The 21,307-nt window shown below is 45.7% G+C and overlaps 2 protein-coding genes across 2 annotated transcripts in view; one reads left to right on the forward strand and one right to left on the reverse strand.

The window, feature by feature from the left end:
- Positions 1-616: 616 nt before the first annotated feature.
- On the reverse strand, positions 617-1,827 carry LOC117712743 (developmental pluripotency-associated protein 5A-like). Its single transcript, XM_034508861.2, has 3 exons — positions 1,663-1,827; positions 1,407-1,586; positions 617-822 (listed from the first exon to the last, which is right to left on the reverse strand). The coding sequence occupies exons 1-3, from the start codon at positions 1,772-1,774 to the stop codon at positions 770-772; spliced, it is 345 nt and encodes a 114-aa protein (XP_034364752.1). The 5' UTR covers positions 1,775-1,827; the 3' UTR covers positions 617-769.
- Positions 1,828-17,964: 16,137 nt separating this feature from the next.
- LOC117712807 (calpain-8) overlaps positions 17,965-21,307 on the forward strand; it is a 69,001-nt gene continuing 65,658 nt past the window's right edge. Inside the window, 1 exon segment of the mRNA XM_034508957.2 lies at positions 17,965-18,243. Coding sequence (XP_034364848.1) covers positions 18,007-18,243 — 237 coding nt within the window. The 5' untranslated portion in view covers positions 17,965-18,006.

Here is a 21,307-nt window from a genome sequence, read left to right on the forward strand (position 1 = left end):
GGTGGAGTCATGCTCAGCTAGACAGAATATTTTCCTTACTGATCACCAAAGGGAGAGCAGTTATGCAGTGGAAACAGACTTATCTCCAAAGATAAGGGTTTTCTTCCATTGCTGTCAATGGCATTTATTACACGCACTTGTTTCTAAGCCCCCCACATGTCCATGTAGATGTACAGGAATATGTATATATTTTTGTTTTGAGACAGGGCTCCACTTAGCCCAAATTGGCCTAGAACCTGCTTTGTAGCTGAGACTGGCCATGAATTCGCAGATCCTCCTGCCTCCCAAGACCCTACATATATTTAGGTGAAAGACATATGGACCGGGAAAGGAATTAAATGACCTGCCTAAGGTCCTAAAGCCAGAAGGCTCCCCACGTGGGATTTGTTCCACATTGAGTATCAAACTGGTCTCCACCAGGGTAAAAACTGAAATACTTTGGTTGGTGGCTCTCTAACCATCGAGAGTCCCACATACCCTAACGAAGCAATTAACATCCCATATTACAAGCTAGACGGTGTTTCACATCAGGTTGGACACATAAAGATCCTACAAGCTACAGTCCTTTCAGGCATTTACAAGGATACAAAAGACACCAAGAAAAGGGTCCGGGCTCTTTTCATATTTTAATGATGGCACGCAGACATTCACATCAGAATACACAGCAGGGGTCCAAGAATATCTTGAAGGATATAACAAAGTTAAAAATCATGTCAGAACCAAACACTGCTTGTGTCCAGGTGGGAGTCACAATGACTGGAAACTAGCTTCACTCCTCGCCTACTTCCAGGACCTTCATGGATTCCTCCAGCTTGCGCATGTCTGCATGAGAAACACCAACGGGAGGATTAACTGATGTGCAACAGTAGGGGGGCTGCATGATTCACCATCTTTTTTGGTTTTTCGAGACAGGGTTTCTCTGTGTAGCCCTGGCTGTCCTGGAACTCACTCTGTAGACCAGGCTGGCTAGCCTCGAACTCAGAAATCCTGCCTCTGTCTCCCAAGTACTGGGACTAAAGGCGTGAGCCACCATTGCCCGGCCCAATTCACCGTCTCTTTAAGCACCTTTTTGTAGACCTCTAATTAGAACTAGGGCACCACTGGGCCAGTTCTAAGGTTTTCCTAAAGCCTGGAGATGGGGGTAGGGTGGGACAGTGTTATCTCCGATAACCCTGCCCAGAGGGACAAGTCCCAACCTCTTCTCACTTTAGACTTACCTCTGCGCCCCCGAACTCCCAAAACATAGAGACAGCCCAGAGACCAAGGAGGAGTCCCAGGTGATGCCCAAAGCAAGGCATCTTTCGAGGGATGCAAGCAGCGGAGATGTGAAAAGTGAGGTAAGCGCGGTGGACGGAGGAGGCTGCTCCACCACGCCTTGGTTCAGGGCACTAGTTAGCGACTCTCACCTCTTTCCTGGCGCAGGCGGCATCTCTCAGCCATGGACTGAAGCATCCATTTAGCCCGAAGCTTGTTGTTGTCAGAGCCATAAACTAAGATCTCGGTAGATTCAGAAGATTCCAGAGTCTTCAGCTCAAACATGGCCTGGCTCACCTGCTCGATGTGAGGCATTCGAGATCTCTCTGGGCCTATTGGGGAAAGAAAATGAGCGCTCCAAGACCTGGAGCCTGGGCCTTGGCAGCCGGGTCAAGACTTGCTACTCACCGAACAGAGAGTTTAGCACCTGCGTGTTGACTTGTAATACTTCTGGATCTTCCAGGTCTTCAGGAACTTTCAGCCATGGGGGAATATCTTTACGGGTCAAGAGAGTTTTCATCTTAATTCCTGACAAGGAACCAGTTTCCAGGGGAAGACTAGGTCAAGTTTAACCTTGATGGCTCCAGGTTCAGGAAATTTAGTGCTGGTGAAGGCGGTGTTTTACTAGGTCACGCCCACTAGGGTCCGCCCCCTACGGGGCCCAATCTCAGACTGTACCCTTAGGCTATACCCCTGGGAGACTAACTCAGGCCGCCAGGCCTCCCTCTCCAGCTGATCCAAGCTAAGTAGGTTTGTTGTCTGTGCTTCCTTGTTTTTCCCAATCTAGGAGTGGGTGTCTTGGGAATAGAAGTCAGTGTTGATGACCTTCCTCTGGGAAATAGCTGATGGGATCTGAACCCCGACAAGTGGGGAATCCATACTGGAAGGTTCAAAGACTTCTAAAAGACTATAGCTTTTCCCATCCAGGAAGAATCGGATCCTGGGACCTCATTTTATGGGATGCCAGAGCAACTCCCAAGAGCTCAACAATAATTCTTGTCATTTAAAGAAATGAAAAGCCGGGCAGTGGTGGTGCACGCCTTTAATCCCAGCACTTGGGAGGCAGAGGCAGGCGGATTTCTGAGTTCGAGGCCAGCCTGGTCTACAGAGTGAGTTCCAGGACAGCCAGGGCTACACAGAGAAACCCTGTCTCGAAAAACAAACAACAAAACAAAACCAAAAAAAAAAAAAAAAAAAAAAAAAAAAAAAAAAAAACCAAAATAAAGAAATGAAAAGGAAATTTGGGATTTCATTCTTTTCACTAAAAGCTCTAGATGCTGTGCCTTTAAATCGCGCCCACTGTCGTCCTTCAAGGTCCTGGTTTGGATGTTTTGAACTGACCTGAATTTCAAAACTCATGTGTTCCTTGTCTGCCCCTCTCCCCAAACTGATCTAGGCTTCAGGGTAGCCACTGAATAACCTTGGTTTATTCACTATTAAAAACAGTATTTTGGGGGCTGGAGTGATGGCTCAGTGGTTAAGAGCATTGACTGTTCTTCCAGAGGTCTTGAGTTCAATTCTCAGCAACCACATGGTAGCTCACAACCATCTGTAATGGGATCTGATGCTCTCTCGTGGTGTGTCTGAAGACAGCTATAGTGAACTCATATGAATAAAATAAATACATTAAAAAAAAACACTGTTTCAAACAAATATGAAGCCATTTGGGTTCACTGGTGAGGAGGTGATTTCAGTGTGTTATGGTTTATGATGAAGACGAACCTGGGTTTTCCCAGGCCCTGCAGAGCTTGGTATCGTGTAAAGTCCTTCAGCTGGTTCTTAGTAACAGCTTATTTGTTGTGGGTGGTTTTTTTTTTTTTTTTTTTTTTTTTTTTTTTTTTTTTTTTTTGGTGGGGGTGGGGGGTGGTTTGGGTTTTGGTTGGTTGGTTGGGTTTTTTTGTTGTTGTTGTTGTTGTTTGTTTTTTGCTGTTTGAAACAGGGTTTGTCTGATAGCCTTGGCTGTCCTGGAACTTGCTCTGTAGACCAGGCTGGCCTGTCTAAAGAACTCAGAGATGTGCCTGCCTCAGCCTCCCTAGAGCTGGGATTAAAGCTGCATGCTACTACTACCTGGCTTGGTTTGGGCTTTATTGCCAAGACTAGCAGTAACAATTTAGAAAATGATCACCAATAGCTAAAACTATTGGATGAAGGTTAATGAAGACTAGATATTTAAAAGGTCTGGAAGTCTTAGGGCATTGCTTTACAATAGAGACAATGAGACAAAGCTGGCCAATTTTTCAGGTAAAAGGAACCCTTTTATTAGTAGATTGGAGGGACATTAAATACTGCGTTACCGTTCTCCAAATGCAAGAAAGAAAACAAATATGAATAGTATTACGAAATCAAGTAGAAATGTCTACAGAGTGTCTGGAATAAGCACTTGGAAGGTAGGAGAAGCCTGGGTTCAAAGCCAGGATAGATTGTTTCAATAACATAGACCCTGCTTCAACAACAAAAAAGAGGGAACTTGAGAGATGGCTCAATCATTAAGAACACTGTGTGTGGTTATGTGTATGTAAGTTTAGGTGTTATGGAGTCCAGATCAGAATCTCTGGAGAGATACAGAATTACATATGCACTAAGGACCTACATTTTGGATCTCCTGAAAAAGCAGTAAGCCTTTCTAACTGCACACATCAATCCAGCTCCAAAACAAAACCAAGTGTCTATACCCTCAACTCTTCTGTAGTTTTGATTAAAACGTGTGTGTGTGTAGGAGGTTATGGATGGAAAAAAAGGAAATAAAATGGACAGAACATGACTGCTCCTAGGTATGATGGAGAAAGTGGCCAGGAAAGTGAACCAAAAAGGCCAGGTAACCACAAAGTGTGGAGTCTATAGGGAAGGACAGACCATTGCCTGGACTAGAGGAGTCTAAGGTGGGGGTGGGGCGTGCTAGGCGGGAGGGACAGAAGAATGCAGGCAGAGTCAGGAGGTCAGGTTCCACTTGTTAAACTGGCACATCAGCCTTTTGCCTGGGATTTGAGAGCTAACAGTTAAAAGTGCATACACTTATCAGGTGTGGAGGAGGTCAGATGACAACGTAGAAGCTGGTTCTTTGCTTCCACAAACGTGGGTTCTAAGACTTGAACTTGGGACAAGTTCCTATACCCACTGAACCATCTCAGCCATCCTTGACATTTTTTTTGTTTTTTGTTTTGTTTTGTTTTGTTTTTTGTTTTTTTTTGGTTTTTTTTTTTGTTTTTTGTTTTTTGTTTTTTTTTTCTTCGAGACAGGGTTTCTCTGTATAGTCTTGGCTGTCCTGGAACTCACTCTGTAGACCAGGCTGGCCTTGAACTCAGAAATCTGCCTGCCTCTGCCTCCCAAGTGCTGGGATTAAAGGTGTGTGCCACCAGAGCCTGGCTAGAAACTGGATTTTTTTTTTTTTTTTTCGTTTATTTGTTTTTCAAGACAGGGTTTCTCTGTGTAGCCTTGGCTGTCCTGGAACTCACTCTGTAGACCAGGCTGGCCTGGAACTCAGAACTCTACCTGCCTCTGCCTCCCAAGTGCTGGGACTAAAGGTGTGCGCCACCACTTACCAGCTTAGTTTTTTTGTTTTTATTTTTTGTTTTTCGGAAACTGGACTTTTATGTCTTCAATTTTAAAAAGGTATTAGAGGCAATCCTGCACAAATTTTGTGTGTGTGTTGTAAGATTTATTTATTTTATTTTTGTGAGTACACTGTCACTGTCTTCAGACACACATCAGAAGAGAGTATCAGATCCCATTACAGATGATTGTGAGCCACCTTGTGGTTTCTGGGAATTGAATTCAGGACCTTTGGAAGAACAGTCAGTGCTCTTAACCACTGAGCCATCTCTCTAGTTTTGTTTTGTGGTTTTGACAGAATCTTGTGCTACTATGCCAGCCTCTAACTCTAATCTGGGTCTCACTGCATGGGCTATTCTCAAGAGGCTTAAAAGCTAGCTTCAACAACAAGGGAAATTATTTCAGGTGCTGGTGAAGAGCCCTAGGGACTTTCACCAGCCTTACACCCACTTGTCTCTGTTCAGGGCTAGGCCAAATTCCATTCTCCACCCATAGGATCATTTCTGAGTAAAAAATTCTCAGAATGTACTGACTGATAAGTCACCTGACCCTCTGGAAAGTCATAGAGTTCAAATGCATACCATGCTTGCTAACCAATAGATTTAAAGTTCAATATGCTTAGCCTATAAGTTTGAACTGTAACCTTGCTGATGTAACCTGTGCCCCTAAAAAAGTATAAAAGTTGCTTGTAATAGCCATTCAGGGACTGATTGAAGGTGGACCCCAATGCACCAGAAAACAAACCTCTTGCTTTTGCATCTGTCTGCATCTAGGTATCTCACTCGAGGGCATCCCGAAGTAAGTACCACTGACCAAGGGTCAGGGTCTTACATTGGGAGACTTGGCAAACTGTCTGAGAGGTTCTATACTTGGTACCCAAAGAGTCTAAAAGTAGGTTGTCTAGAGGACAGAGTAGGCCAGATAGAGAAGGCAGAGGCTCCTGACAACTATAGATACTCAGATATTTGGGGTATGTCACAGAAAGCCTCTCCTCCCCAGTGCCTGGGGCCCCTTTTCATGCTATCCTCAGTACCACCCACAGATCTCCAACTTCTGTACCAAAAAGTAGAGCCATGCAGTCTTCTCTCCCTTCTTCCTATTCAGATAAAAAACAAAGAGCATACTGTATAATGAAAACTGTCTTGATTTATTCTGCTATTGTTAGCTAGAAGATTGTTAACCATGGATTTATTTTCACATACAGACAAGGCCAAAAAAAAAAAAAAAAAAAAAAAAAAAAAAAAAGAGTAAGCCAGGTAGTGGTGGCACATACCTTTAATTCCAGCACTTGGGAGGCAGAGACAGGCAGATTTCCAAGCTTGAGGCCAGCCTGGTCTACAGAGTGAGTTCCAGGACAGCCAGGGCTACAAAGAGAAACAAACAAACAAAACAAAACAAAACAAAAACAAAAACAAAAACAAAAAAAGAGTAAATTGTGTTTCCATCAGTTCTGAAGAGTCATGCAATGGATTTACCTACAATTTCTGAGTGCCTGGCTTTTGCTGCTCTCCTAACGACACGTTAGTGATTATACCCTGTAGAAAATGTCTGGATTGGAGCAGTTTAATTAATACCACATTACTTTCTTCTCTTTAGAATTCTGAGAAATCGATGCTTCTGCAGAGGACCCCAGATAATAAGCAACAATCCCGGTTCTGGAGAGCTGAGCTATCCAGAGTTGGTTTTAAGTGGGAGGTGGCATGATATCTCCAAAAGTCTTCAGCATTGTGCACAGCGTTGGCATACTTCTGGGGTAAGGGGATTTTTTAATGTCTTTTATCAATGGCAACTTCAGTTTTAGTTTTTCTAGCTGGGTTGTGTTCTTTGCTCTCAGTTTAAATATCTAGCTGTACGGTTTACATCCTTGCTAACAGAACTTAACAGAACTTAACTGGGCACAATCTGGCATCTGTCTTTAGGTCTCTATACCAATTCCATCACTCCCCACCTCCCCTTTAATGGTATTCAGTCCTGCTGTCTATCTTCCCTGGGACATGGCTTTGCACATTTGAAAACCCTTTCTAGAACTACCTGACTTTCATTCATGCTAAGGTTTATGTAAGAGAGAACAGGGCAGGTGTTCCTGGTCTCCTCTGCGCACGTTTGAAATAACCAACTTAATATACGAGTACCCCAGGGTTATAATTAATTAATAATATGATGTTTACAATTTTGTACAAAATGAAAATGTAGCCATCTTCAACCCCCCCCCCCCAAAGTGCCGTTAAACATCACTAAAATAAATCAAATGTGGTAGCTCCTATATTCAGGCGGCTGAAGTGGGAGGTTCTTAAGTTCAAGGCAAAGGGGACAGAGCACACTACACTGATGCTGTCACAAACAAAGCATAGCGGAAGAAAACAAATGCAGTATCGCAAAACTAAAATACAAAGCTGGTTCCTTAATTCTTTTCTTAGGCTGGGGAGATGGCACAGCATCTCATTTGGTGAAATGCTTGAGTTTGCATCCCTAGAATCTGTATAAAATCTAGAGAGCAAGCACCTATAGTCTCAACAATGGGGGGGGGGGGTAGAAATATCAGGGCTCCCTGAGGCTTGATGGCCAGCCAGTCTACCTGATCCAATGAGATCCAGGTTCAGTGAGAGACCCGGTCTCAAAAGCCAAGATACATGGTGATTGAGGACGCCACCTAACATCAACTCCAGCCTTCACACACACACACACACACACAAACACACACACACACACACACACACCTCTACATACATGCAGGACCTACACAGAGGGCTCATTAGGGATATTAAGCAGTAAGCAGCCAGGCTGGGAAAACACTTTGTGGATCTAGCACCTGTGTGATGAGGAAGCCCTGTTAGGTCTTTGGTGAGTCTGCTGAGCTTCAGAGCCTAGGAGGTGCAGGGCCAAGCCCCACAAGCATGAGTTGTCACTACCCTATCCATCCACAGTCCTGTTTACTCTACAGTGGACTGAATCCTGTCTATGCAAGATTCATTGCATTGCATTCATATACATTGCCATGTACACACAAGCAGTCCCGATAGCCAACAAGGAGAAACTGAGTCAAAAATGTAGTCCCAGAGTAGAACAGTAGCTGCCAGAGGCTGGGCAGAGAGACAAGTAACAGTTTTTGTTTGTTTGTTTTCCGTATGGTTAGAGTTTCATTCTGGAAAGATTAGAAATACTTCCGTGGATAGATGGTGGTGGTGGCGCACTTCAGTGTGTACAACACCGAGTGCCGCTGGTTCTAGCTTTGCTTCTGTTGCTATGATAAAGTAACCTGACAGAACAAATTGGAAAGAGAAGGTGCTAATTTAACTCACAATTCCAGGTTATATCATCATTCTGGAAGGGGGGGGGAGGGGAGACTTGAAACAGTCAAGAACAGAGAGGAAAATTAATGCATACATGCTTGTTAATGCTCAGCACCCCTTCCTCTGAATTTATAAAGTCTAGGATCCACTGTCCACAGTGGAACGGCTCTTCCCACTTCAGCTAGCATGAAACAGAATCCTTCACAGGCATGCCTACAGGCCAGCTTAATCTGAACAACCCCTCATTGAGACTCTCCTCCCAGGGGATTATGAATTGTCTCAGATTGACAATATTGACCCCCACACCACCAAACAATTCACTTGATCCTAAGTACACTTATGCTGTTACTAAGACCTGACAGAACTACTGATTTATTGGTGTCTACACCTAACACTTCCTTCTTTTATTTGCCTTACTGCTTCTATGTTCTTTTCCATTTTCTCCGTGTGTTTTCTTTTTGATCAACTCTATTTCAAATTATTCTATTTCGCCAGTAAACTGGTCACTCAGTTATCCTGCTATTTTTGGTGGTCACCCAGAACATAAAGTCAGTCGTGCAGGGATTGAGAAATCGGTCTCAATCTCCTACTCCTCTACACTGACAGTTACCCTGGAGGTTTCGGAGAAGAAAGAGTTGCTCTCAGGTGGCTCAGGCTATCTTGTTTTAGCATTTCACAAGGCAGCAGTGTACTCACTCTGTAGACCAGGCTGGCCTCAAACTCAGAAATCCGCCTGCCTCTGCCTCCCAAGTGCTGGGATTAAAGGTGTGCACCACCACTGCCCAGCCAGCCATTTCTTTAATAGTAGAATAAATCATAAATAATTATGTGTCACTTCAGGCTCTCAGGATCATGTGACCTGAAATATGGCAGTCCCTGTATCATGAGGACACACAAGTTGCACATAGAAAGTCACACTGAGGCCACAAGTATGTCTGTGACCCCCGTGGCAACCACACGTGTGCGCCATCTTGGTTCTAGCCCCCTCCTCTCCCATCATGCCATCTGTTGATTTCTGCCGCTTTTCCTCCCCGTACCTTCTCAAAGCTGCAGCCCCTTGAAAGACTCTCCAGACCAGAGCCACCCCTAAATTCATTCTCCTCAGAAACTGTGGGATAATAAATGTTTGCTGTTCTAGACCATTAAGTTTGGGATAATTAGTAATAATAGATAAATCATACACATGTGGATTGGCCTCACATTAAATTAATGCTTGCCAACTCAAATGCCCCCCCAATGCTGCCTTCTATAATTATGTAACTTGTTCTTTCTTTTAGACTCAGCCTCTCTCTCCCTTTCCTCCCCGCCCCCTTTCATGCTTTCATAATGGCCTGAATACCTATTTCCACGAGAAAGTCAAACAGGTTGGAACTCCCAGGTTCTGCGCCCACACCTCCCTCCCAACTGGATCTGCTGTCATACCTGTGGCCTGCTGCACTCCTGGCAGAGGCCAGCCTCTCCCTACACTCTAGGTATAATCTCATCTGGCTTCTTCTAGGGTCTCCTTTCTGGAATCCACCCTCCAAACCCAGCCATTTTAGGAGGAAAGGTCACTAACCTGGGTGTCTAATTTGCTACTTGCAGGTCAAATGCAAGGAGAACTCAGAGTCAACCATTGGATGAATAATGTTAGGGGCCTGAGGGGTCCTGGCCTTGTTTTATCCTGAAAATCTGCCTGGGGGGGGACAGTAAGTAAGAGACTGTGAATACGCACATTAATTTCATCAAACTTTATTGTAAAAGGAAAAGCAGAAGCCAGATGTGGTGGTTCACATCTGTAACTAGCACGTGGATGGCCAAGGCTAGAGGATTATCTACATTTCAAGGTCAGCCTGAGTATACAGTCTGGACTCGCTCAGCCTAGGTAACAGAGTAAAGACTGTTTCAAAGAGCTGAATTGAGTGGTGGTGGTGATGGTGGTGATGGTGGTGGTGGTGGTGGTGGTGATGGTGATGGTGGTGGTGATGGTGATGGTGGTAGTGGTGGTGGTGATGATGGTGGTGGAAGTAATGGTGGTGGTGGTGATGATGGTGATGGTGGTGGTGGTGATGGTGGTGATGGTGGTGGTGATGGTGATGGTGGTGATGGTGGTGGTGATGGAGGAGAAGAAGGAGGAGAAATGATTTGTTGGAGACCAGTTGAAATCTTCTTCCCACGATTTGCCTAAGCTTGAGGAAATGCAGCTTCCACAAGGAAGTGCAGCTTGTCTGCTCCTGATATCAGAACAGCAGCTTACTGGAATGAGATAAAACCACAGGATGTCCCTCCGGTTGTTGGGAGCCAACTTTAGTAGAAAGCGGCTAGATCAACTTTGCAGCCATCTGGAACCATATACCCTGATGAAAGACTTGGTTTTTAAAAGCCTATAACAGCTGAAGCACACTCTGATAAGTATATTGTTTATCCCACATAGCTTGTTTTGCTGTTTAGTGACCTCAGCTGTATGGTGCACGTGGTAAAGTGTTTTCACCTGTGTTCTCCTGCTTGTGTTGATAAATACCCCAGATTTCCTTTCAATAGAGTGAGACAGGAAAGAGAGACAGGAGGAGACGGGACGAGAATTAAGACCTGACCACACACCCTGTCTTGTCTCCATTCTTCGAGTCGCTTGCCCCTCCAGCCCCACTCTCTCTCTTGACCAGAGCACTTAGCACCAAAGCATTGGGGCAGAGTGTGGGTCTCATCATCCGGTGACTGACTTCGATATGAGAAGGACCACAAGGATGTCCCATCAAGATGTCTCCCCAGATGGCTGACTTTGATATGGACTGCTCTTCTTCCTCGTATTGTAACTCCCTCCCCATTTCCCTGTATAAGTTGAGAGTTTCTTTCACATTAAATGAGACCTTGACGAGTATGTATTCCCTTGGTCTCATCCTTTCTCTTGCCCATGTTCCTTTTCAGGTGAGATTCTCCCTTGAGACCCACGAATAACTAGAACCCTCGGGACGGGTTAATGATTCAGGTATGTCTGTGACCACTTAGCATCAGGGACTAAAGACAAGTGAGGTGCCCAGCAAGAACAACTTCCAAGTCCATGTGCTCAGCCTGAGACTGCAAGGGGAGTCTGTGAAGGGCTTGGGACTGTAAAGCACCCCAGCTCCTGTCTCTAGGGCCTTTTCTAAAACCTTGAGAAGTCCCAGCCTGTGCCACTGCTTTCCTCGTGAGCAGTTTCTTTTCAGAGGAAATGCCAGCATCTTCCCTTTTTCCCTAGACAGTGACTTCTGAGCTGGCCCAGTGTGTGGGATCAGGCTGACGATGCTGAGAGACACTGGAAGCACTCCCCATTTGTCTCAGCTTACAGTCTACTCTGCTTCTGACCCCAGATCTGGGCTCCCCCCTCACACTGACCAGTTTTCTAATACAAGCTGTGTGTCTTACAGTTTATTAGATTCTGCAGGCCCTCTGTGGTCAAGGTTCAGACCTACAAGACTGCCCACTCATTACATCTCATTGCTAGTGTTGGGTACCCCTGTGCCCACTCCTGTTCAACTTGATCAAATCTAAGATTTTTTTTGAGATAAGGTCTTGTGTTGCTGTATAGCCCAGGCTATATTCAAACTCAAGTCTTTCTGCTTCAATCTCCCGAGCAATGAGATTATATTACATTAAATGTACTGCCACCCCCTGTACTACTTGGTCACAAGAGAAGGTTCCTAAGACATTCATCTCATTGATCTGAATAGCTTATCTTACTTGAATCAGAGTAGGTGTACTTACTGAGGTACCAGTTTAGTGTAGAAGAATACAATTCATAAGTAGCCAGCAGGAAGGGGTGCTGGGTTGTGGTTGGGGCTGAGTGTGTGGGGAGGGGGTGGAGCTTCCAAGCCCTCTCTAGATGTACCACCTCCCTAGCACCACATGGTCTAGCCTGGAGGCTTTCCAACCACATTGTTGCCCTCATAATATAACCAGGATGGAGAGTAACTCAATTCAGAACTTTCCTTCCTGGAACACATGACACTAGTGCAAGTTCTAGGCTCCTAGTAGCCTTCTTGATTTTTGTTTGTTTGTTTGTTTAGGTTTTTTTTTTTTTTTTTTTTTTTTTTTTTTGTAACCACTCCTGATCCAGAAGCCCACCCAGAGACAATTCATTAAAAGCAAGGATGTTTTCCACCCAGGAAATTCCAAGGGATTTAGGAGCTCTGTGTTAGGAACTTGCATAGAAGACTTGTTATTGGCACAAAAGACGCTCCTGTTATTTTTAATTGCTTGGGAAATTCCAGGGGTTTTAGGAACTCTGTGCCAAAAGAAAGACAGAAAGAGAGAGAGAGAGGAAGAAAGAAAGGGGGAGGGAGAGAAAGAGAGAGAAATGCGCGCGCACACACACACACACACACACACACACACACACGGTGGGGTGGAAGAGGAACCTGGCCACATCTCTTTGTCTTTACCCATCTCCTATCACCCATAGCCTCACAGAGATGGCAGCTTGGGAACTAGTTTCTCCCTTCTTCAACCCTGCTGACACTATCCTATTTAGATCTTGACCAGTTCTTGTCGGGTTTCAGGAGGTGCCTTCTAACTATGAGAAAATGTCCTTGCCAGGTAAGAGCTATCAGGATCCCTCCACACCTCTTCATCTTGCCCCTCCTCCACTGCACTGCAGTGCATCACAGATACACTCTTAGTGCCCAGTGCATAGTCTTCCTTGCTGCAGGCTGTGCTGTGTGCAGAGTCTTTCTCACTGCATGCAGTGCTGTGTGCAGGGTCTTCCTCATTGGCATTGTTATCCTGCTTCTCACATGCCTGCTTCTCACCTCCTTTCCCCACATCCTTTCCCTTAAGCCCTTTGACAACTGGAAACCTCTTCCCTGAATCCCTCCTTGTACTCATGGACCTCAAACTCCATCACTCTGCCCTTGATTGCCATGGTTTGGCAGGGGCAGGCTGTGTTCATTTGTCATTTCATTCCCTTGATCATCTGTGGCCCCTGCCCTCCTGGTGCTATCATGGATGGTGCGTTCCATCTGATCCTGATATTCAGATGCCTTGGGAATTGTAGGTTTAGTGGTGAGAAGATAACAAGATTTCAAATTAGAAGATTTGACCTGGAATTTGCTACCCGAGTGACCTTGGAGGAGTCTGGTTGTGGGCTTGTGCTGAATCTGATCAGTCATGCAATGTAAACGTCCTGTATAGATCCAGTTTATTCTACTGAAGGGTTTAACCACCCTCTCTTAGCCAAGCTGCTCAGCTGGACCTGCATTGGCCACTGGAGGGCAATCTTAGCCAGCCTTCCAACTGGGCTTGATTTAGTCTCTTCTTGCCAGAGATGAGGGCTTGAGGTATAACCCCAAGGTTACATGTGTGATGTCACAGACCTGCTGAGGGATATACCCCAATACTGTCACTTGGTCAACTTTCTCTTTTCTTTGGTGTAGCTAGAGTAGGTTCGGCACACAGCCCAGTACCCTACAGCATAATGAGCCATTTGATGTCCTGGGCAGATGAGAAGCCAGTCTTGCACTCATTATTGCAAGTCTTCCCTTACATAATATTTCCCTCCCTCCCTCCCTCCCTCTCCCTCCTTTGTCCTTCTGTCCTTCCCACAACCCCGCCCTCATTATTATGTCATCTAGTCTGGCATCAGATTCACTCTGTAACTCAGGCTGCTGAGTGCTGACATTCTAGGCATGAGTCAGAATACTCAGATCTATTTAGATTTTGTGTTGAGATATAATGCACACAACACAAGCATCACTGTTTTTAGCCACACATTTAAAGGAGGAGTTTTAGTTGTACAACCATCACCCCTAGCTAAGACCATCACCACAGAAAGAAGCTGTGTATCTAGTAGCAGTCAGTCCTAATCTCCCATCTTCCCAGTTACTGGCAGGCACTTTCTGTCTCTACTGCTTCGCCAGGTCTGAGAGTCTCATGTAACTGGACATGATGGTTAATCTTGATGTCAACTTGACTGGATTGAAGAGCGCCTAAAAGAAGAATAAGCACTCTGGGTATGTGAAGGCATTTTCAGAGACTGCTAACTAAGCAGGGGTTGGGGGTGGGGTGGGGGGTAGGGGCATGGGAACCTGCCTTGAATATAGATGGCCCCATGTTTAAGAAGGCTTGGAGATCAGAAAATGGGAAGAACCTTCTAGAAGTCAGCCATTTTTGTTCTGGGACTACCATGATGTGAGTTGCTCAGCTCTGTCACACCCTCCCTGCCATAAGAATGAAAACTTTGGAACTCAATTGTTAGATGTATCATTACAGTGACTTGGAAAGTAACATGTCTTTGGTGATTACCTTCATTTAATTTGCATAAAGTTTCAGTGCACGCAGCAGTATTCCACTCTTGAGGGATGGAATTTAGGGCCTTGTTCATGTCAGATGAATGATGTACTGTAAGCTACCCCTCCTCCCCCATCTCTTGCTGGGTCCCCTGGGCTAGTCTTGAGCTCACAGTCTTCCTGCCTTTGCCCCCTAGTGCTGAGTTCCCAGGCGTGTGACATCACACCTAGGCTCTGCATTCATGTTTATGACTAAATACTGTTCTGTTCTCATTCTCGGGATGCGCTACATTTTTGTCTGCTCACCCACTGACTGGTGTGTGCTTGTTTCTCCCCTTTGTCGTGAGGAACTCTTCATTGTGCAAGCATCCATGGACAAGGCATGGACGGACTTTCTATTCTCTAACTGTGAAGTGCTGCTGGGAGCTATGGTATCACTCCACATCTGGCATTTTGCAAAACTGCCCGACTGTTTTCCAAAACATCTGTACAGCTTTCGATTTTTCCCAGCCGTGTAAGAGAACCCCCAAAATGCTCTAGACACCGAGTCCAACTCTTGCTTCCCTTAGCTTTCTGAACATGGGAGGCTCAGGAGACAAATCTGCCAGCTTTTACCCATCCTTTCAGCATTATAGGTACACAAGACGAGCTTTACACATTTTATTTGCCTGAGAAGCATGCTTGGACCCATGGGTGCAACCAGGGTGATCTTTCTTGCTGAGGGGACATTACTGCTTGGCTCCCTGTAGTCAAAGAGGGTTTGTCTGTAGGTGAGATTCAGGAGCCAATTTGGCTGATATGCACTTGGGCTATTTGCCAAGAGGTGCTTTTATTAAGTAGGGGCCCGCCAGGCTCCTTGCCTCTGTAATGGATCCTGAGGCTTCCTGGCAGGGAGCTGGCTTTGGCTCTTGCAGCTGTCTCCAGCATGAGGTTGGGAAGACATCTGTCCAGATGGACAGAGACTGTGGGTACAGGTTGCTTCCTCCTTGGATCCTGGCTGGATAACAGGTAGACTTGTCTGTTGGAGAGAGGCTGCTGAGCCGGGGCCTCCCCATTCCATTCACCAGGTTTTTTTTGTTGTTGTTGTTTTTTTGTTTTTTTTTTTCGTGACTGGGCAAATGAGGGCTCTATTTGCAGTGGCTCAGACCTGCCTGCCTGATGAGGAAAGGCTTCTTGGTATAGCATCTGGATCGGGAATGAGGCAATTTAGGAAAGGGGAGTGGGAAGGAAGAATAGATGGCTAACCCCAAGTGAGCTTCCTCGTGGGGAAGCAGAATTACCAGCTGTGCAGCTTCTGTGCTTGGAAGAGGAAGGAAGGGCTTGCTCTTTTTTGTCAGTCTGGAGGGGGGAGGATGATTTGGGGAAGCACAGGGAAGAAACACAAGGAAAAAAAAAGCTCCCATGAGTTCTTTATTAACTGACTAGTGACCCTGTATGAGGTTGCCAGGTCTGTAATATCTTGCTTCTATCTATTTATCTACTGGAAATCTAGATATGTGGTTGTTTCTTCATATAACAAGTATTTACTGTATTTCTGGGAGTGTCCTAGGAGCCAGAGAATGACAAATAAAACTGGTCCTGATAAGTGTCCTTGTGGGATGCAAAGCCTGACAGGGCAGGGGGCTTTAACTCACTGATGGCAGGAGTCTGTGCTGGGCAAGGCCTTGCCTACTCATTTGATAGTGTGAAGGGCGGGGGCTAAATTTGAGGGTGGGGTTAAGGAAAACCTTTCCTGAGGCATAGGTCTGAAGGATGAGCAGGTGGCAGAGAAGAGTATTTCAGTCTGGCAGGAACAGCACATGCAAAACCCTGAGGTGGGACAAACACAGTGTTCCCTAAACAGAAAGCAATGCTCCTGGAGAAGAACATGGAGGAAGGAGAGACATGGGGACAGGTGGCAAAGTCAGCAGGGTCATTGTGTGTGCTAGGGCTCCCACTAGCCTGTGCTCTTCTTAGCTTGCTGGTGATGGTTAGAAAACTGTTCGAGCCAGGCGGTGGTGGCACACGCCTTTAGTCCCAGCACTTGGGAGGCAGAGGCAGGCGGATTTCTGAGTTCGAGGCCAGCCTGGTCTACAGAGTGAGTTCCAGGACAGCCAGGGCTACACAGAGAAACCCTGTCTCTAAAAACCGAAAAACAAACAAACAAACAAAACTATGTTCGAAACGACCACTGGTTCCTGTGACTCAGCACAAATTTCAGATAACTGGGCAATAGAGTCAGGAATAAACCCCCCCTCCCCCCCCACCCCCCCACCCCCCCAAAAAAAATTAGGGCTGCAGAGCTTCTAGAATCTCCAGTGTTCCAGGCAACTTCAGAGTATGGGATGGAGCTAGGGTTCTGGTTTAGAGGAAGGGTGGGTCAGCCTGTGCATGGTGAAAACTTAGCTGTGAGTCCCCAATGAGCCCAACACTGAGTGAGTGTTGATCTGAAGGAAAAGAAGTACTGAGGAGTAAAGGGGGCTCCCGAGGCATGGGGGAGCCAAAGCTTTCCGATAACTGCCTTGAGCCCCTGAAGGTCATGCTGACCTTGTATTTCTGATGAATCGCAGGAAACCGTTTTTGTCTGTTTCATGTTTGGGAGGTAAATGTGTTTTCTGCTCACTCAGGACTGAACACACAAATTACCTTCAGCTTGAAGACTGGCAGGCGTCAGAGGCTAGCAGGTTCAGAGTCCGGTGTGAACCCCTGTTTTAGAGTCATCTGTGGGTGACTGGTCTAAAGATTGTGGTGCGGGTTCTTGAGACTTATCTCAGAACTGCTGAATCACAATTGTTTTATATTTTGTTTTATTTCATTTTAGAGACAGGGTCTCATGTAACCCAGGCTGGATTTGAACTCACTATTTAGCCCACAGTGACCTCAGACTCCTTATCCTCTCATCTCTACCTCTCAATGTAGATTGTCCTGCTTGTGTGGCAAGCCCTCTATCCACTGAGGCGTCCTACAGCCCCCAGAATGCTCTTAGAGATGGTGACAATAATGCAGCCTAATGGGGAGACTGTGTGTGGGGTAAGCGGTTCAGAGAATTTTTGTCACACTGTATTGGTTGCCTGTGTCTTCTGTAACAAATGAACACATGTGACTAAAAAGAGCAGAAGTTGGAGATGGAGCAGTGGCTCAGGGTTTGAGAGAGCACTGGCTGTTTTTCCAAAGACTGATTCCTAACACCCACCTGGAAGCTAACAGCTGTTAGCTTCTGTTGTTCTGAGGACTCTGGTACCCTCTTCTGGCCTCTAAGGACAGATCACTTATTTAGTGCACAGGTATACATGCAGGCAAATTAAAGATAAAAGAGCAGAGGGTTATTCTCTTTCTGTTCTGGAGACCCACAGACCTAAGTTATTTCCACTGGACTAAAACCAAGTTGTGGGCAAGGGCCACTCCTTGTGGAGCCTCTGTAGGAGAAGTCATCCCTGCCCTATCCAGCTTCTGGAGACTTCTGATAGCCTCCACTGTGGCATCTGATAGCTTGTGAGCAGCAGGAGAAGGTGGGGCAGAGTTATCTGTACCTTGGGTACATATTTGATCCGGTTTATGACTCATGTTCTTTTGGAAAGTTTGCATGCTCCACCTCCCTGTGAGCTGCCTTATAAGGCAGCATCCCCATAGGGCAGATGTCTGAAAAGACAGGGAAGCCCTGATTTCCTGTCACCTACAGGACTCACAGCCAGGCTATGGCAGCCCTGGCAGCTGGAGTATCCAAGCAACGTGCAGTTGCTGAGGGTCTTGGCTCTAACCAGAATGCTGTGAAGTATCTGGGCCAGGACTTTGAGACCCTGAGAAAGCAATGCTTGAATGCAGGGGTCCTATTTAAAGACCCAGAATTCCCAGCATGTCCGTCAGCTTTGGGGTACAGAGATCTTGGACCAGGCTCCCCAGAGACTCAAGGCATCATATGGAAGCGACCAACGGTAAGGCAATGGAGAAGTGGCCCATGGCAAGGCACAATTGAGTGTCACTCAGGGTAAAGAGTTGTCACATCTGGTCAAGAGCTGAAGTAAGTAACAGTGGTGGATTCCGTTTTTGGATCCCATAGTTCTGACCCCCCCCTCCCCCCATCTAATTTTCTCAAATTATTTTTGATGAAGAACACACACAGGCTTTAGAGCTCGACAAGTTAGACCCCAGGAGTGGCTCTGCTGATGTGACCTTGAGCAACATCTCTCTTGAGATTCAGTCCCCCCCCCCGCACCCCAAAAAAATAGTGTGGCAGGAACCATTGTATTTCAGTGTGGTTACGAGACCTAGAAATAAATCTCAGGGTGTAATTGCCCTGTGTGTAAGAGGCACAGAACACATGCTACTTAGGATTGCATAGTGCCCCCAGGCCAGCTCACAGAGAAACAAACCAAGGGTAGAGACAGTCAGCTATGGGCAAACTGTGATAGCATCACTGCTGAGAGACAGGGGTACTAAAGGTCATAGAAGGTTCCACCAAGTCTGGAGAGGAGAGCAGAGAGGTGGAAGCCATCCTAAAGGTGGTGGGTGTGGTCACACTGTGGTCTTGATTTGCATTTCTCTGACCATAATAGATGCTGTATGTTTTCATCTTTGTTCTTAATCATCACAGGTGTATCCCGTAGAGAGACAAGTGTTTAAACCCTTTGCCCGTTTCTCAATGGTTCTGTTTGCTTTTGGTTTCTTTGCTTGACTTGGTACTTTTGAGGATAACCCTTTCTTTTACTTTGGGAGCTGCCTTTTTTCTTTCTTTCTTTTTTTTTTTCCCCGCCTAGTAATTCTGAAAATTAAGCTGTTTGCTTCATTTGTTCATCCACTTCCTGATAGCGGTCCCTTTACTCCTACACTTCCCCAAATTTCATACATGAGAGAAAATATGTAATATTTATCTTTGTGAGTTGGGCTCTCTTCATGCAAAATGATTTTTTTTGCTTCTGTCCATTTTTCTACAAATGACATGATGTTCTTCTCTATAGTAAACAATACTCTACTGTACATACACACATATACCCCCACATAAGTACACATTTTCTTATTCATTCACCTGTGGATGGGTACTCTGTTGACTCTGTAACATGGCTATCGTGATTGGGGCTACAATAAACATGGATGCGCAAGTGTCATAGCTGACTGTGATTCTTTTGGATTCACACTCAGGAGGAGTATGGGTGCTTCTTATTCTTATGCTTCTAAGTAGAAGGTCTACCTAGGCTCTTGTCTCAAGGAATGGAAGACATGTTTGTCCACATGAAGGTTTCAAGATGACACTTGGGTTCTCAAGATGAACTTTGTGTTGGGAGGTTGGAACCCCTTAGGGCTTTTTCTGTTTATGTGGGTGGGGCAAGGGCAGCAACTATCCCAGAGACAGCAGCTCTTTGGACTGATCTCCAGTGCTCTTGGCTCCTTGTCTCACCGTCTGGGCTCAGTGACCACTCCAAGCTTCTGTGATGTATGCAATGTCCAGTGTGAATGGACTTAGCGCAGCCTGGTCAATATTCTTTTCTGCCTGAAGTATCCTTTTCCCCTTCTTGGCAATTAAGCAGCTTATTGATCTTAAGGAGTAATACAGTTAAGAGTGAAGCCATGCCAGGCACATAGTAAGGGCCCCAGTTAAGAGACACGTGCAGGGGTCGAATTGTTGGAAAGTTAATGGATGGTGGTGGCTTCAGTTTGGAGTATCCATTCTTTCTCTAGCTGTTACATCTTGAATTTGTGGCTTTGGGGCTTCTAATTCAGCTATGGTTTGCTATGTTGTCCTGTGCAGGGAGGTGTCATGAGGAGCTTTAGCTAGTTGAGGAGGGGGCAAAGAATAGGCAGATAACTGAGGAAGAACTGTGGTGGAGAAGAATGTGGGCTTGGATATCACACAGTAGTCAAGGTACTGGTCCCTCATCTATCATCCACTAGTCACTATGAATAAGTTACTGCCCTCTCTGAGACCCAGTTTTCTCATCCATGAAGTGAGAAACACAGTCTTACACACTTCCTTGAATTATGAGTGAGTCTGGATGAAAGAATACGTAAATCCTTAGAAAGTGAGTTATCTCTAGATGGCATCACATGACAAAATGTCCAGAGAGTAAAGCATTAAATGGACAAAACACACTGGAGCTCAGTGAAGAATCACTGAATCCCGACGACTGTGCAATTGGACAGGAAAACTGTGAAAGAGAGCTGAGCTGGGATTGATGGAGAAAGAGGTCATAGGTGAGAGCCAAGGGCTGGACTGCGGAAGGGCATGCAAGCAACAGTGTTCAGAGAAGGCAGTGGTCCAGGGTTCTTAGAGAAGATAAAACATGGTGGGCAATGGGTGGAGCTGAAAACATTCAGTGGACCAGGTCTTATCTCCCTGTGAGTTGTGGGGCTGAGGACTTTCTGTGACCCTTGAAGGATCCATGTAAGTTACTGGTCATGATTTTTTTTTCTTTGAATGGGGACTTTTGCATTGTAATTAGTGAATATCATACACACACACACACCACACACACACACACACACACACACACACACACGAAGACTAATAGTCTACCTACTTACAAACAGCATTTAAACTGTAGGCCTTGCCAGCATTCTCTCTCCTCACTCAACCTTAGGATTGTAGCCGAGCTTAGCAGACACTGGATGTGAGCGTCCTTAGCTTCTGTCACATGAACAGTGTGATAGAATTGAGCAGACAGGGCAGAGAGTCACTTTAGAAGCAACAGTGTCGTCTATGGTTAGGAGTTGAGTTTGATCGATTTCCCTTGCTCATGAGGACATGAAATGATGCATAAAATGGGGCCAGAACAGAGGCCGAGGACCAAGTCCAGGGTTCCAGGGTTCCCGGGTTCCTATAGCAAGAAAACAGGAGTCCATGGGGGGAAACTGAGACAGTGGATTGAGAGTCGTGAGACTCAAGAGCTAATGAAGACACATGCCACAGAGGAAGGCTTTTAGAGGGAGAGCAAGCCAATGGGAGCAGACATTAAGGAACACCCAGTGAGATGGGTCACAAAAGGCTCATTCTGGGGTTACTGG

The sequence above is a fragment of the Arvicanthis niloticus genome, chromosome 7 (assembly GCF_011762505.2).
Source record: "Arvicanthis niloticus isolate mArvNil1 chromosome 7, mArvNil1.pat.X, whole genome shotgun sequence".
NCBI lineage: Eukaryota > Metazoa > Chordata > Mammalia > Rodentia > Muridae > Arvicanthis > Arvicanthis niloticus.

What these genes read in the sequence shown, in the direction of transcription:
- LOC117712743 (XM_034508861.2), bottom strand. Translation starts at nt 1,774, where the DNA reads ATGAAAACTCTCTTGACCCGTAAAGATATTCCCCCATGGCTGAAAGTT. An exon ending in GGTGCTAAACTCTCTGTTCG is followed by an intron (nt 1,587 to 1,662) that starts GTGAGTAGCAAG and finishes TTTCCCCAATAG; the next exon opens with GCCCAGAGAGATCTCGAATG. An exon ending in CCGCCTGCGCCAGGAAAGAG is followed by an intron (nt 823 to 1,406) that starts GTGAGAGTCGCT and finishes TTTCTCATGCAG; the next exon opens with ACATGCGCAAGCTGGAGGAA.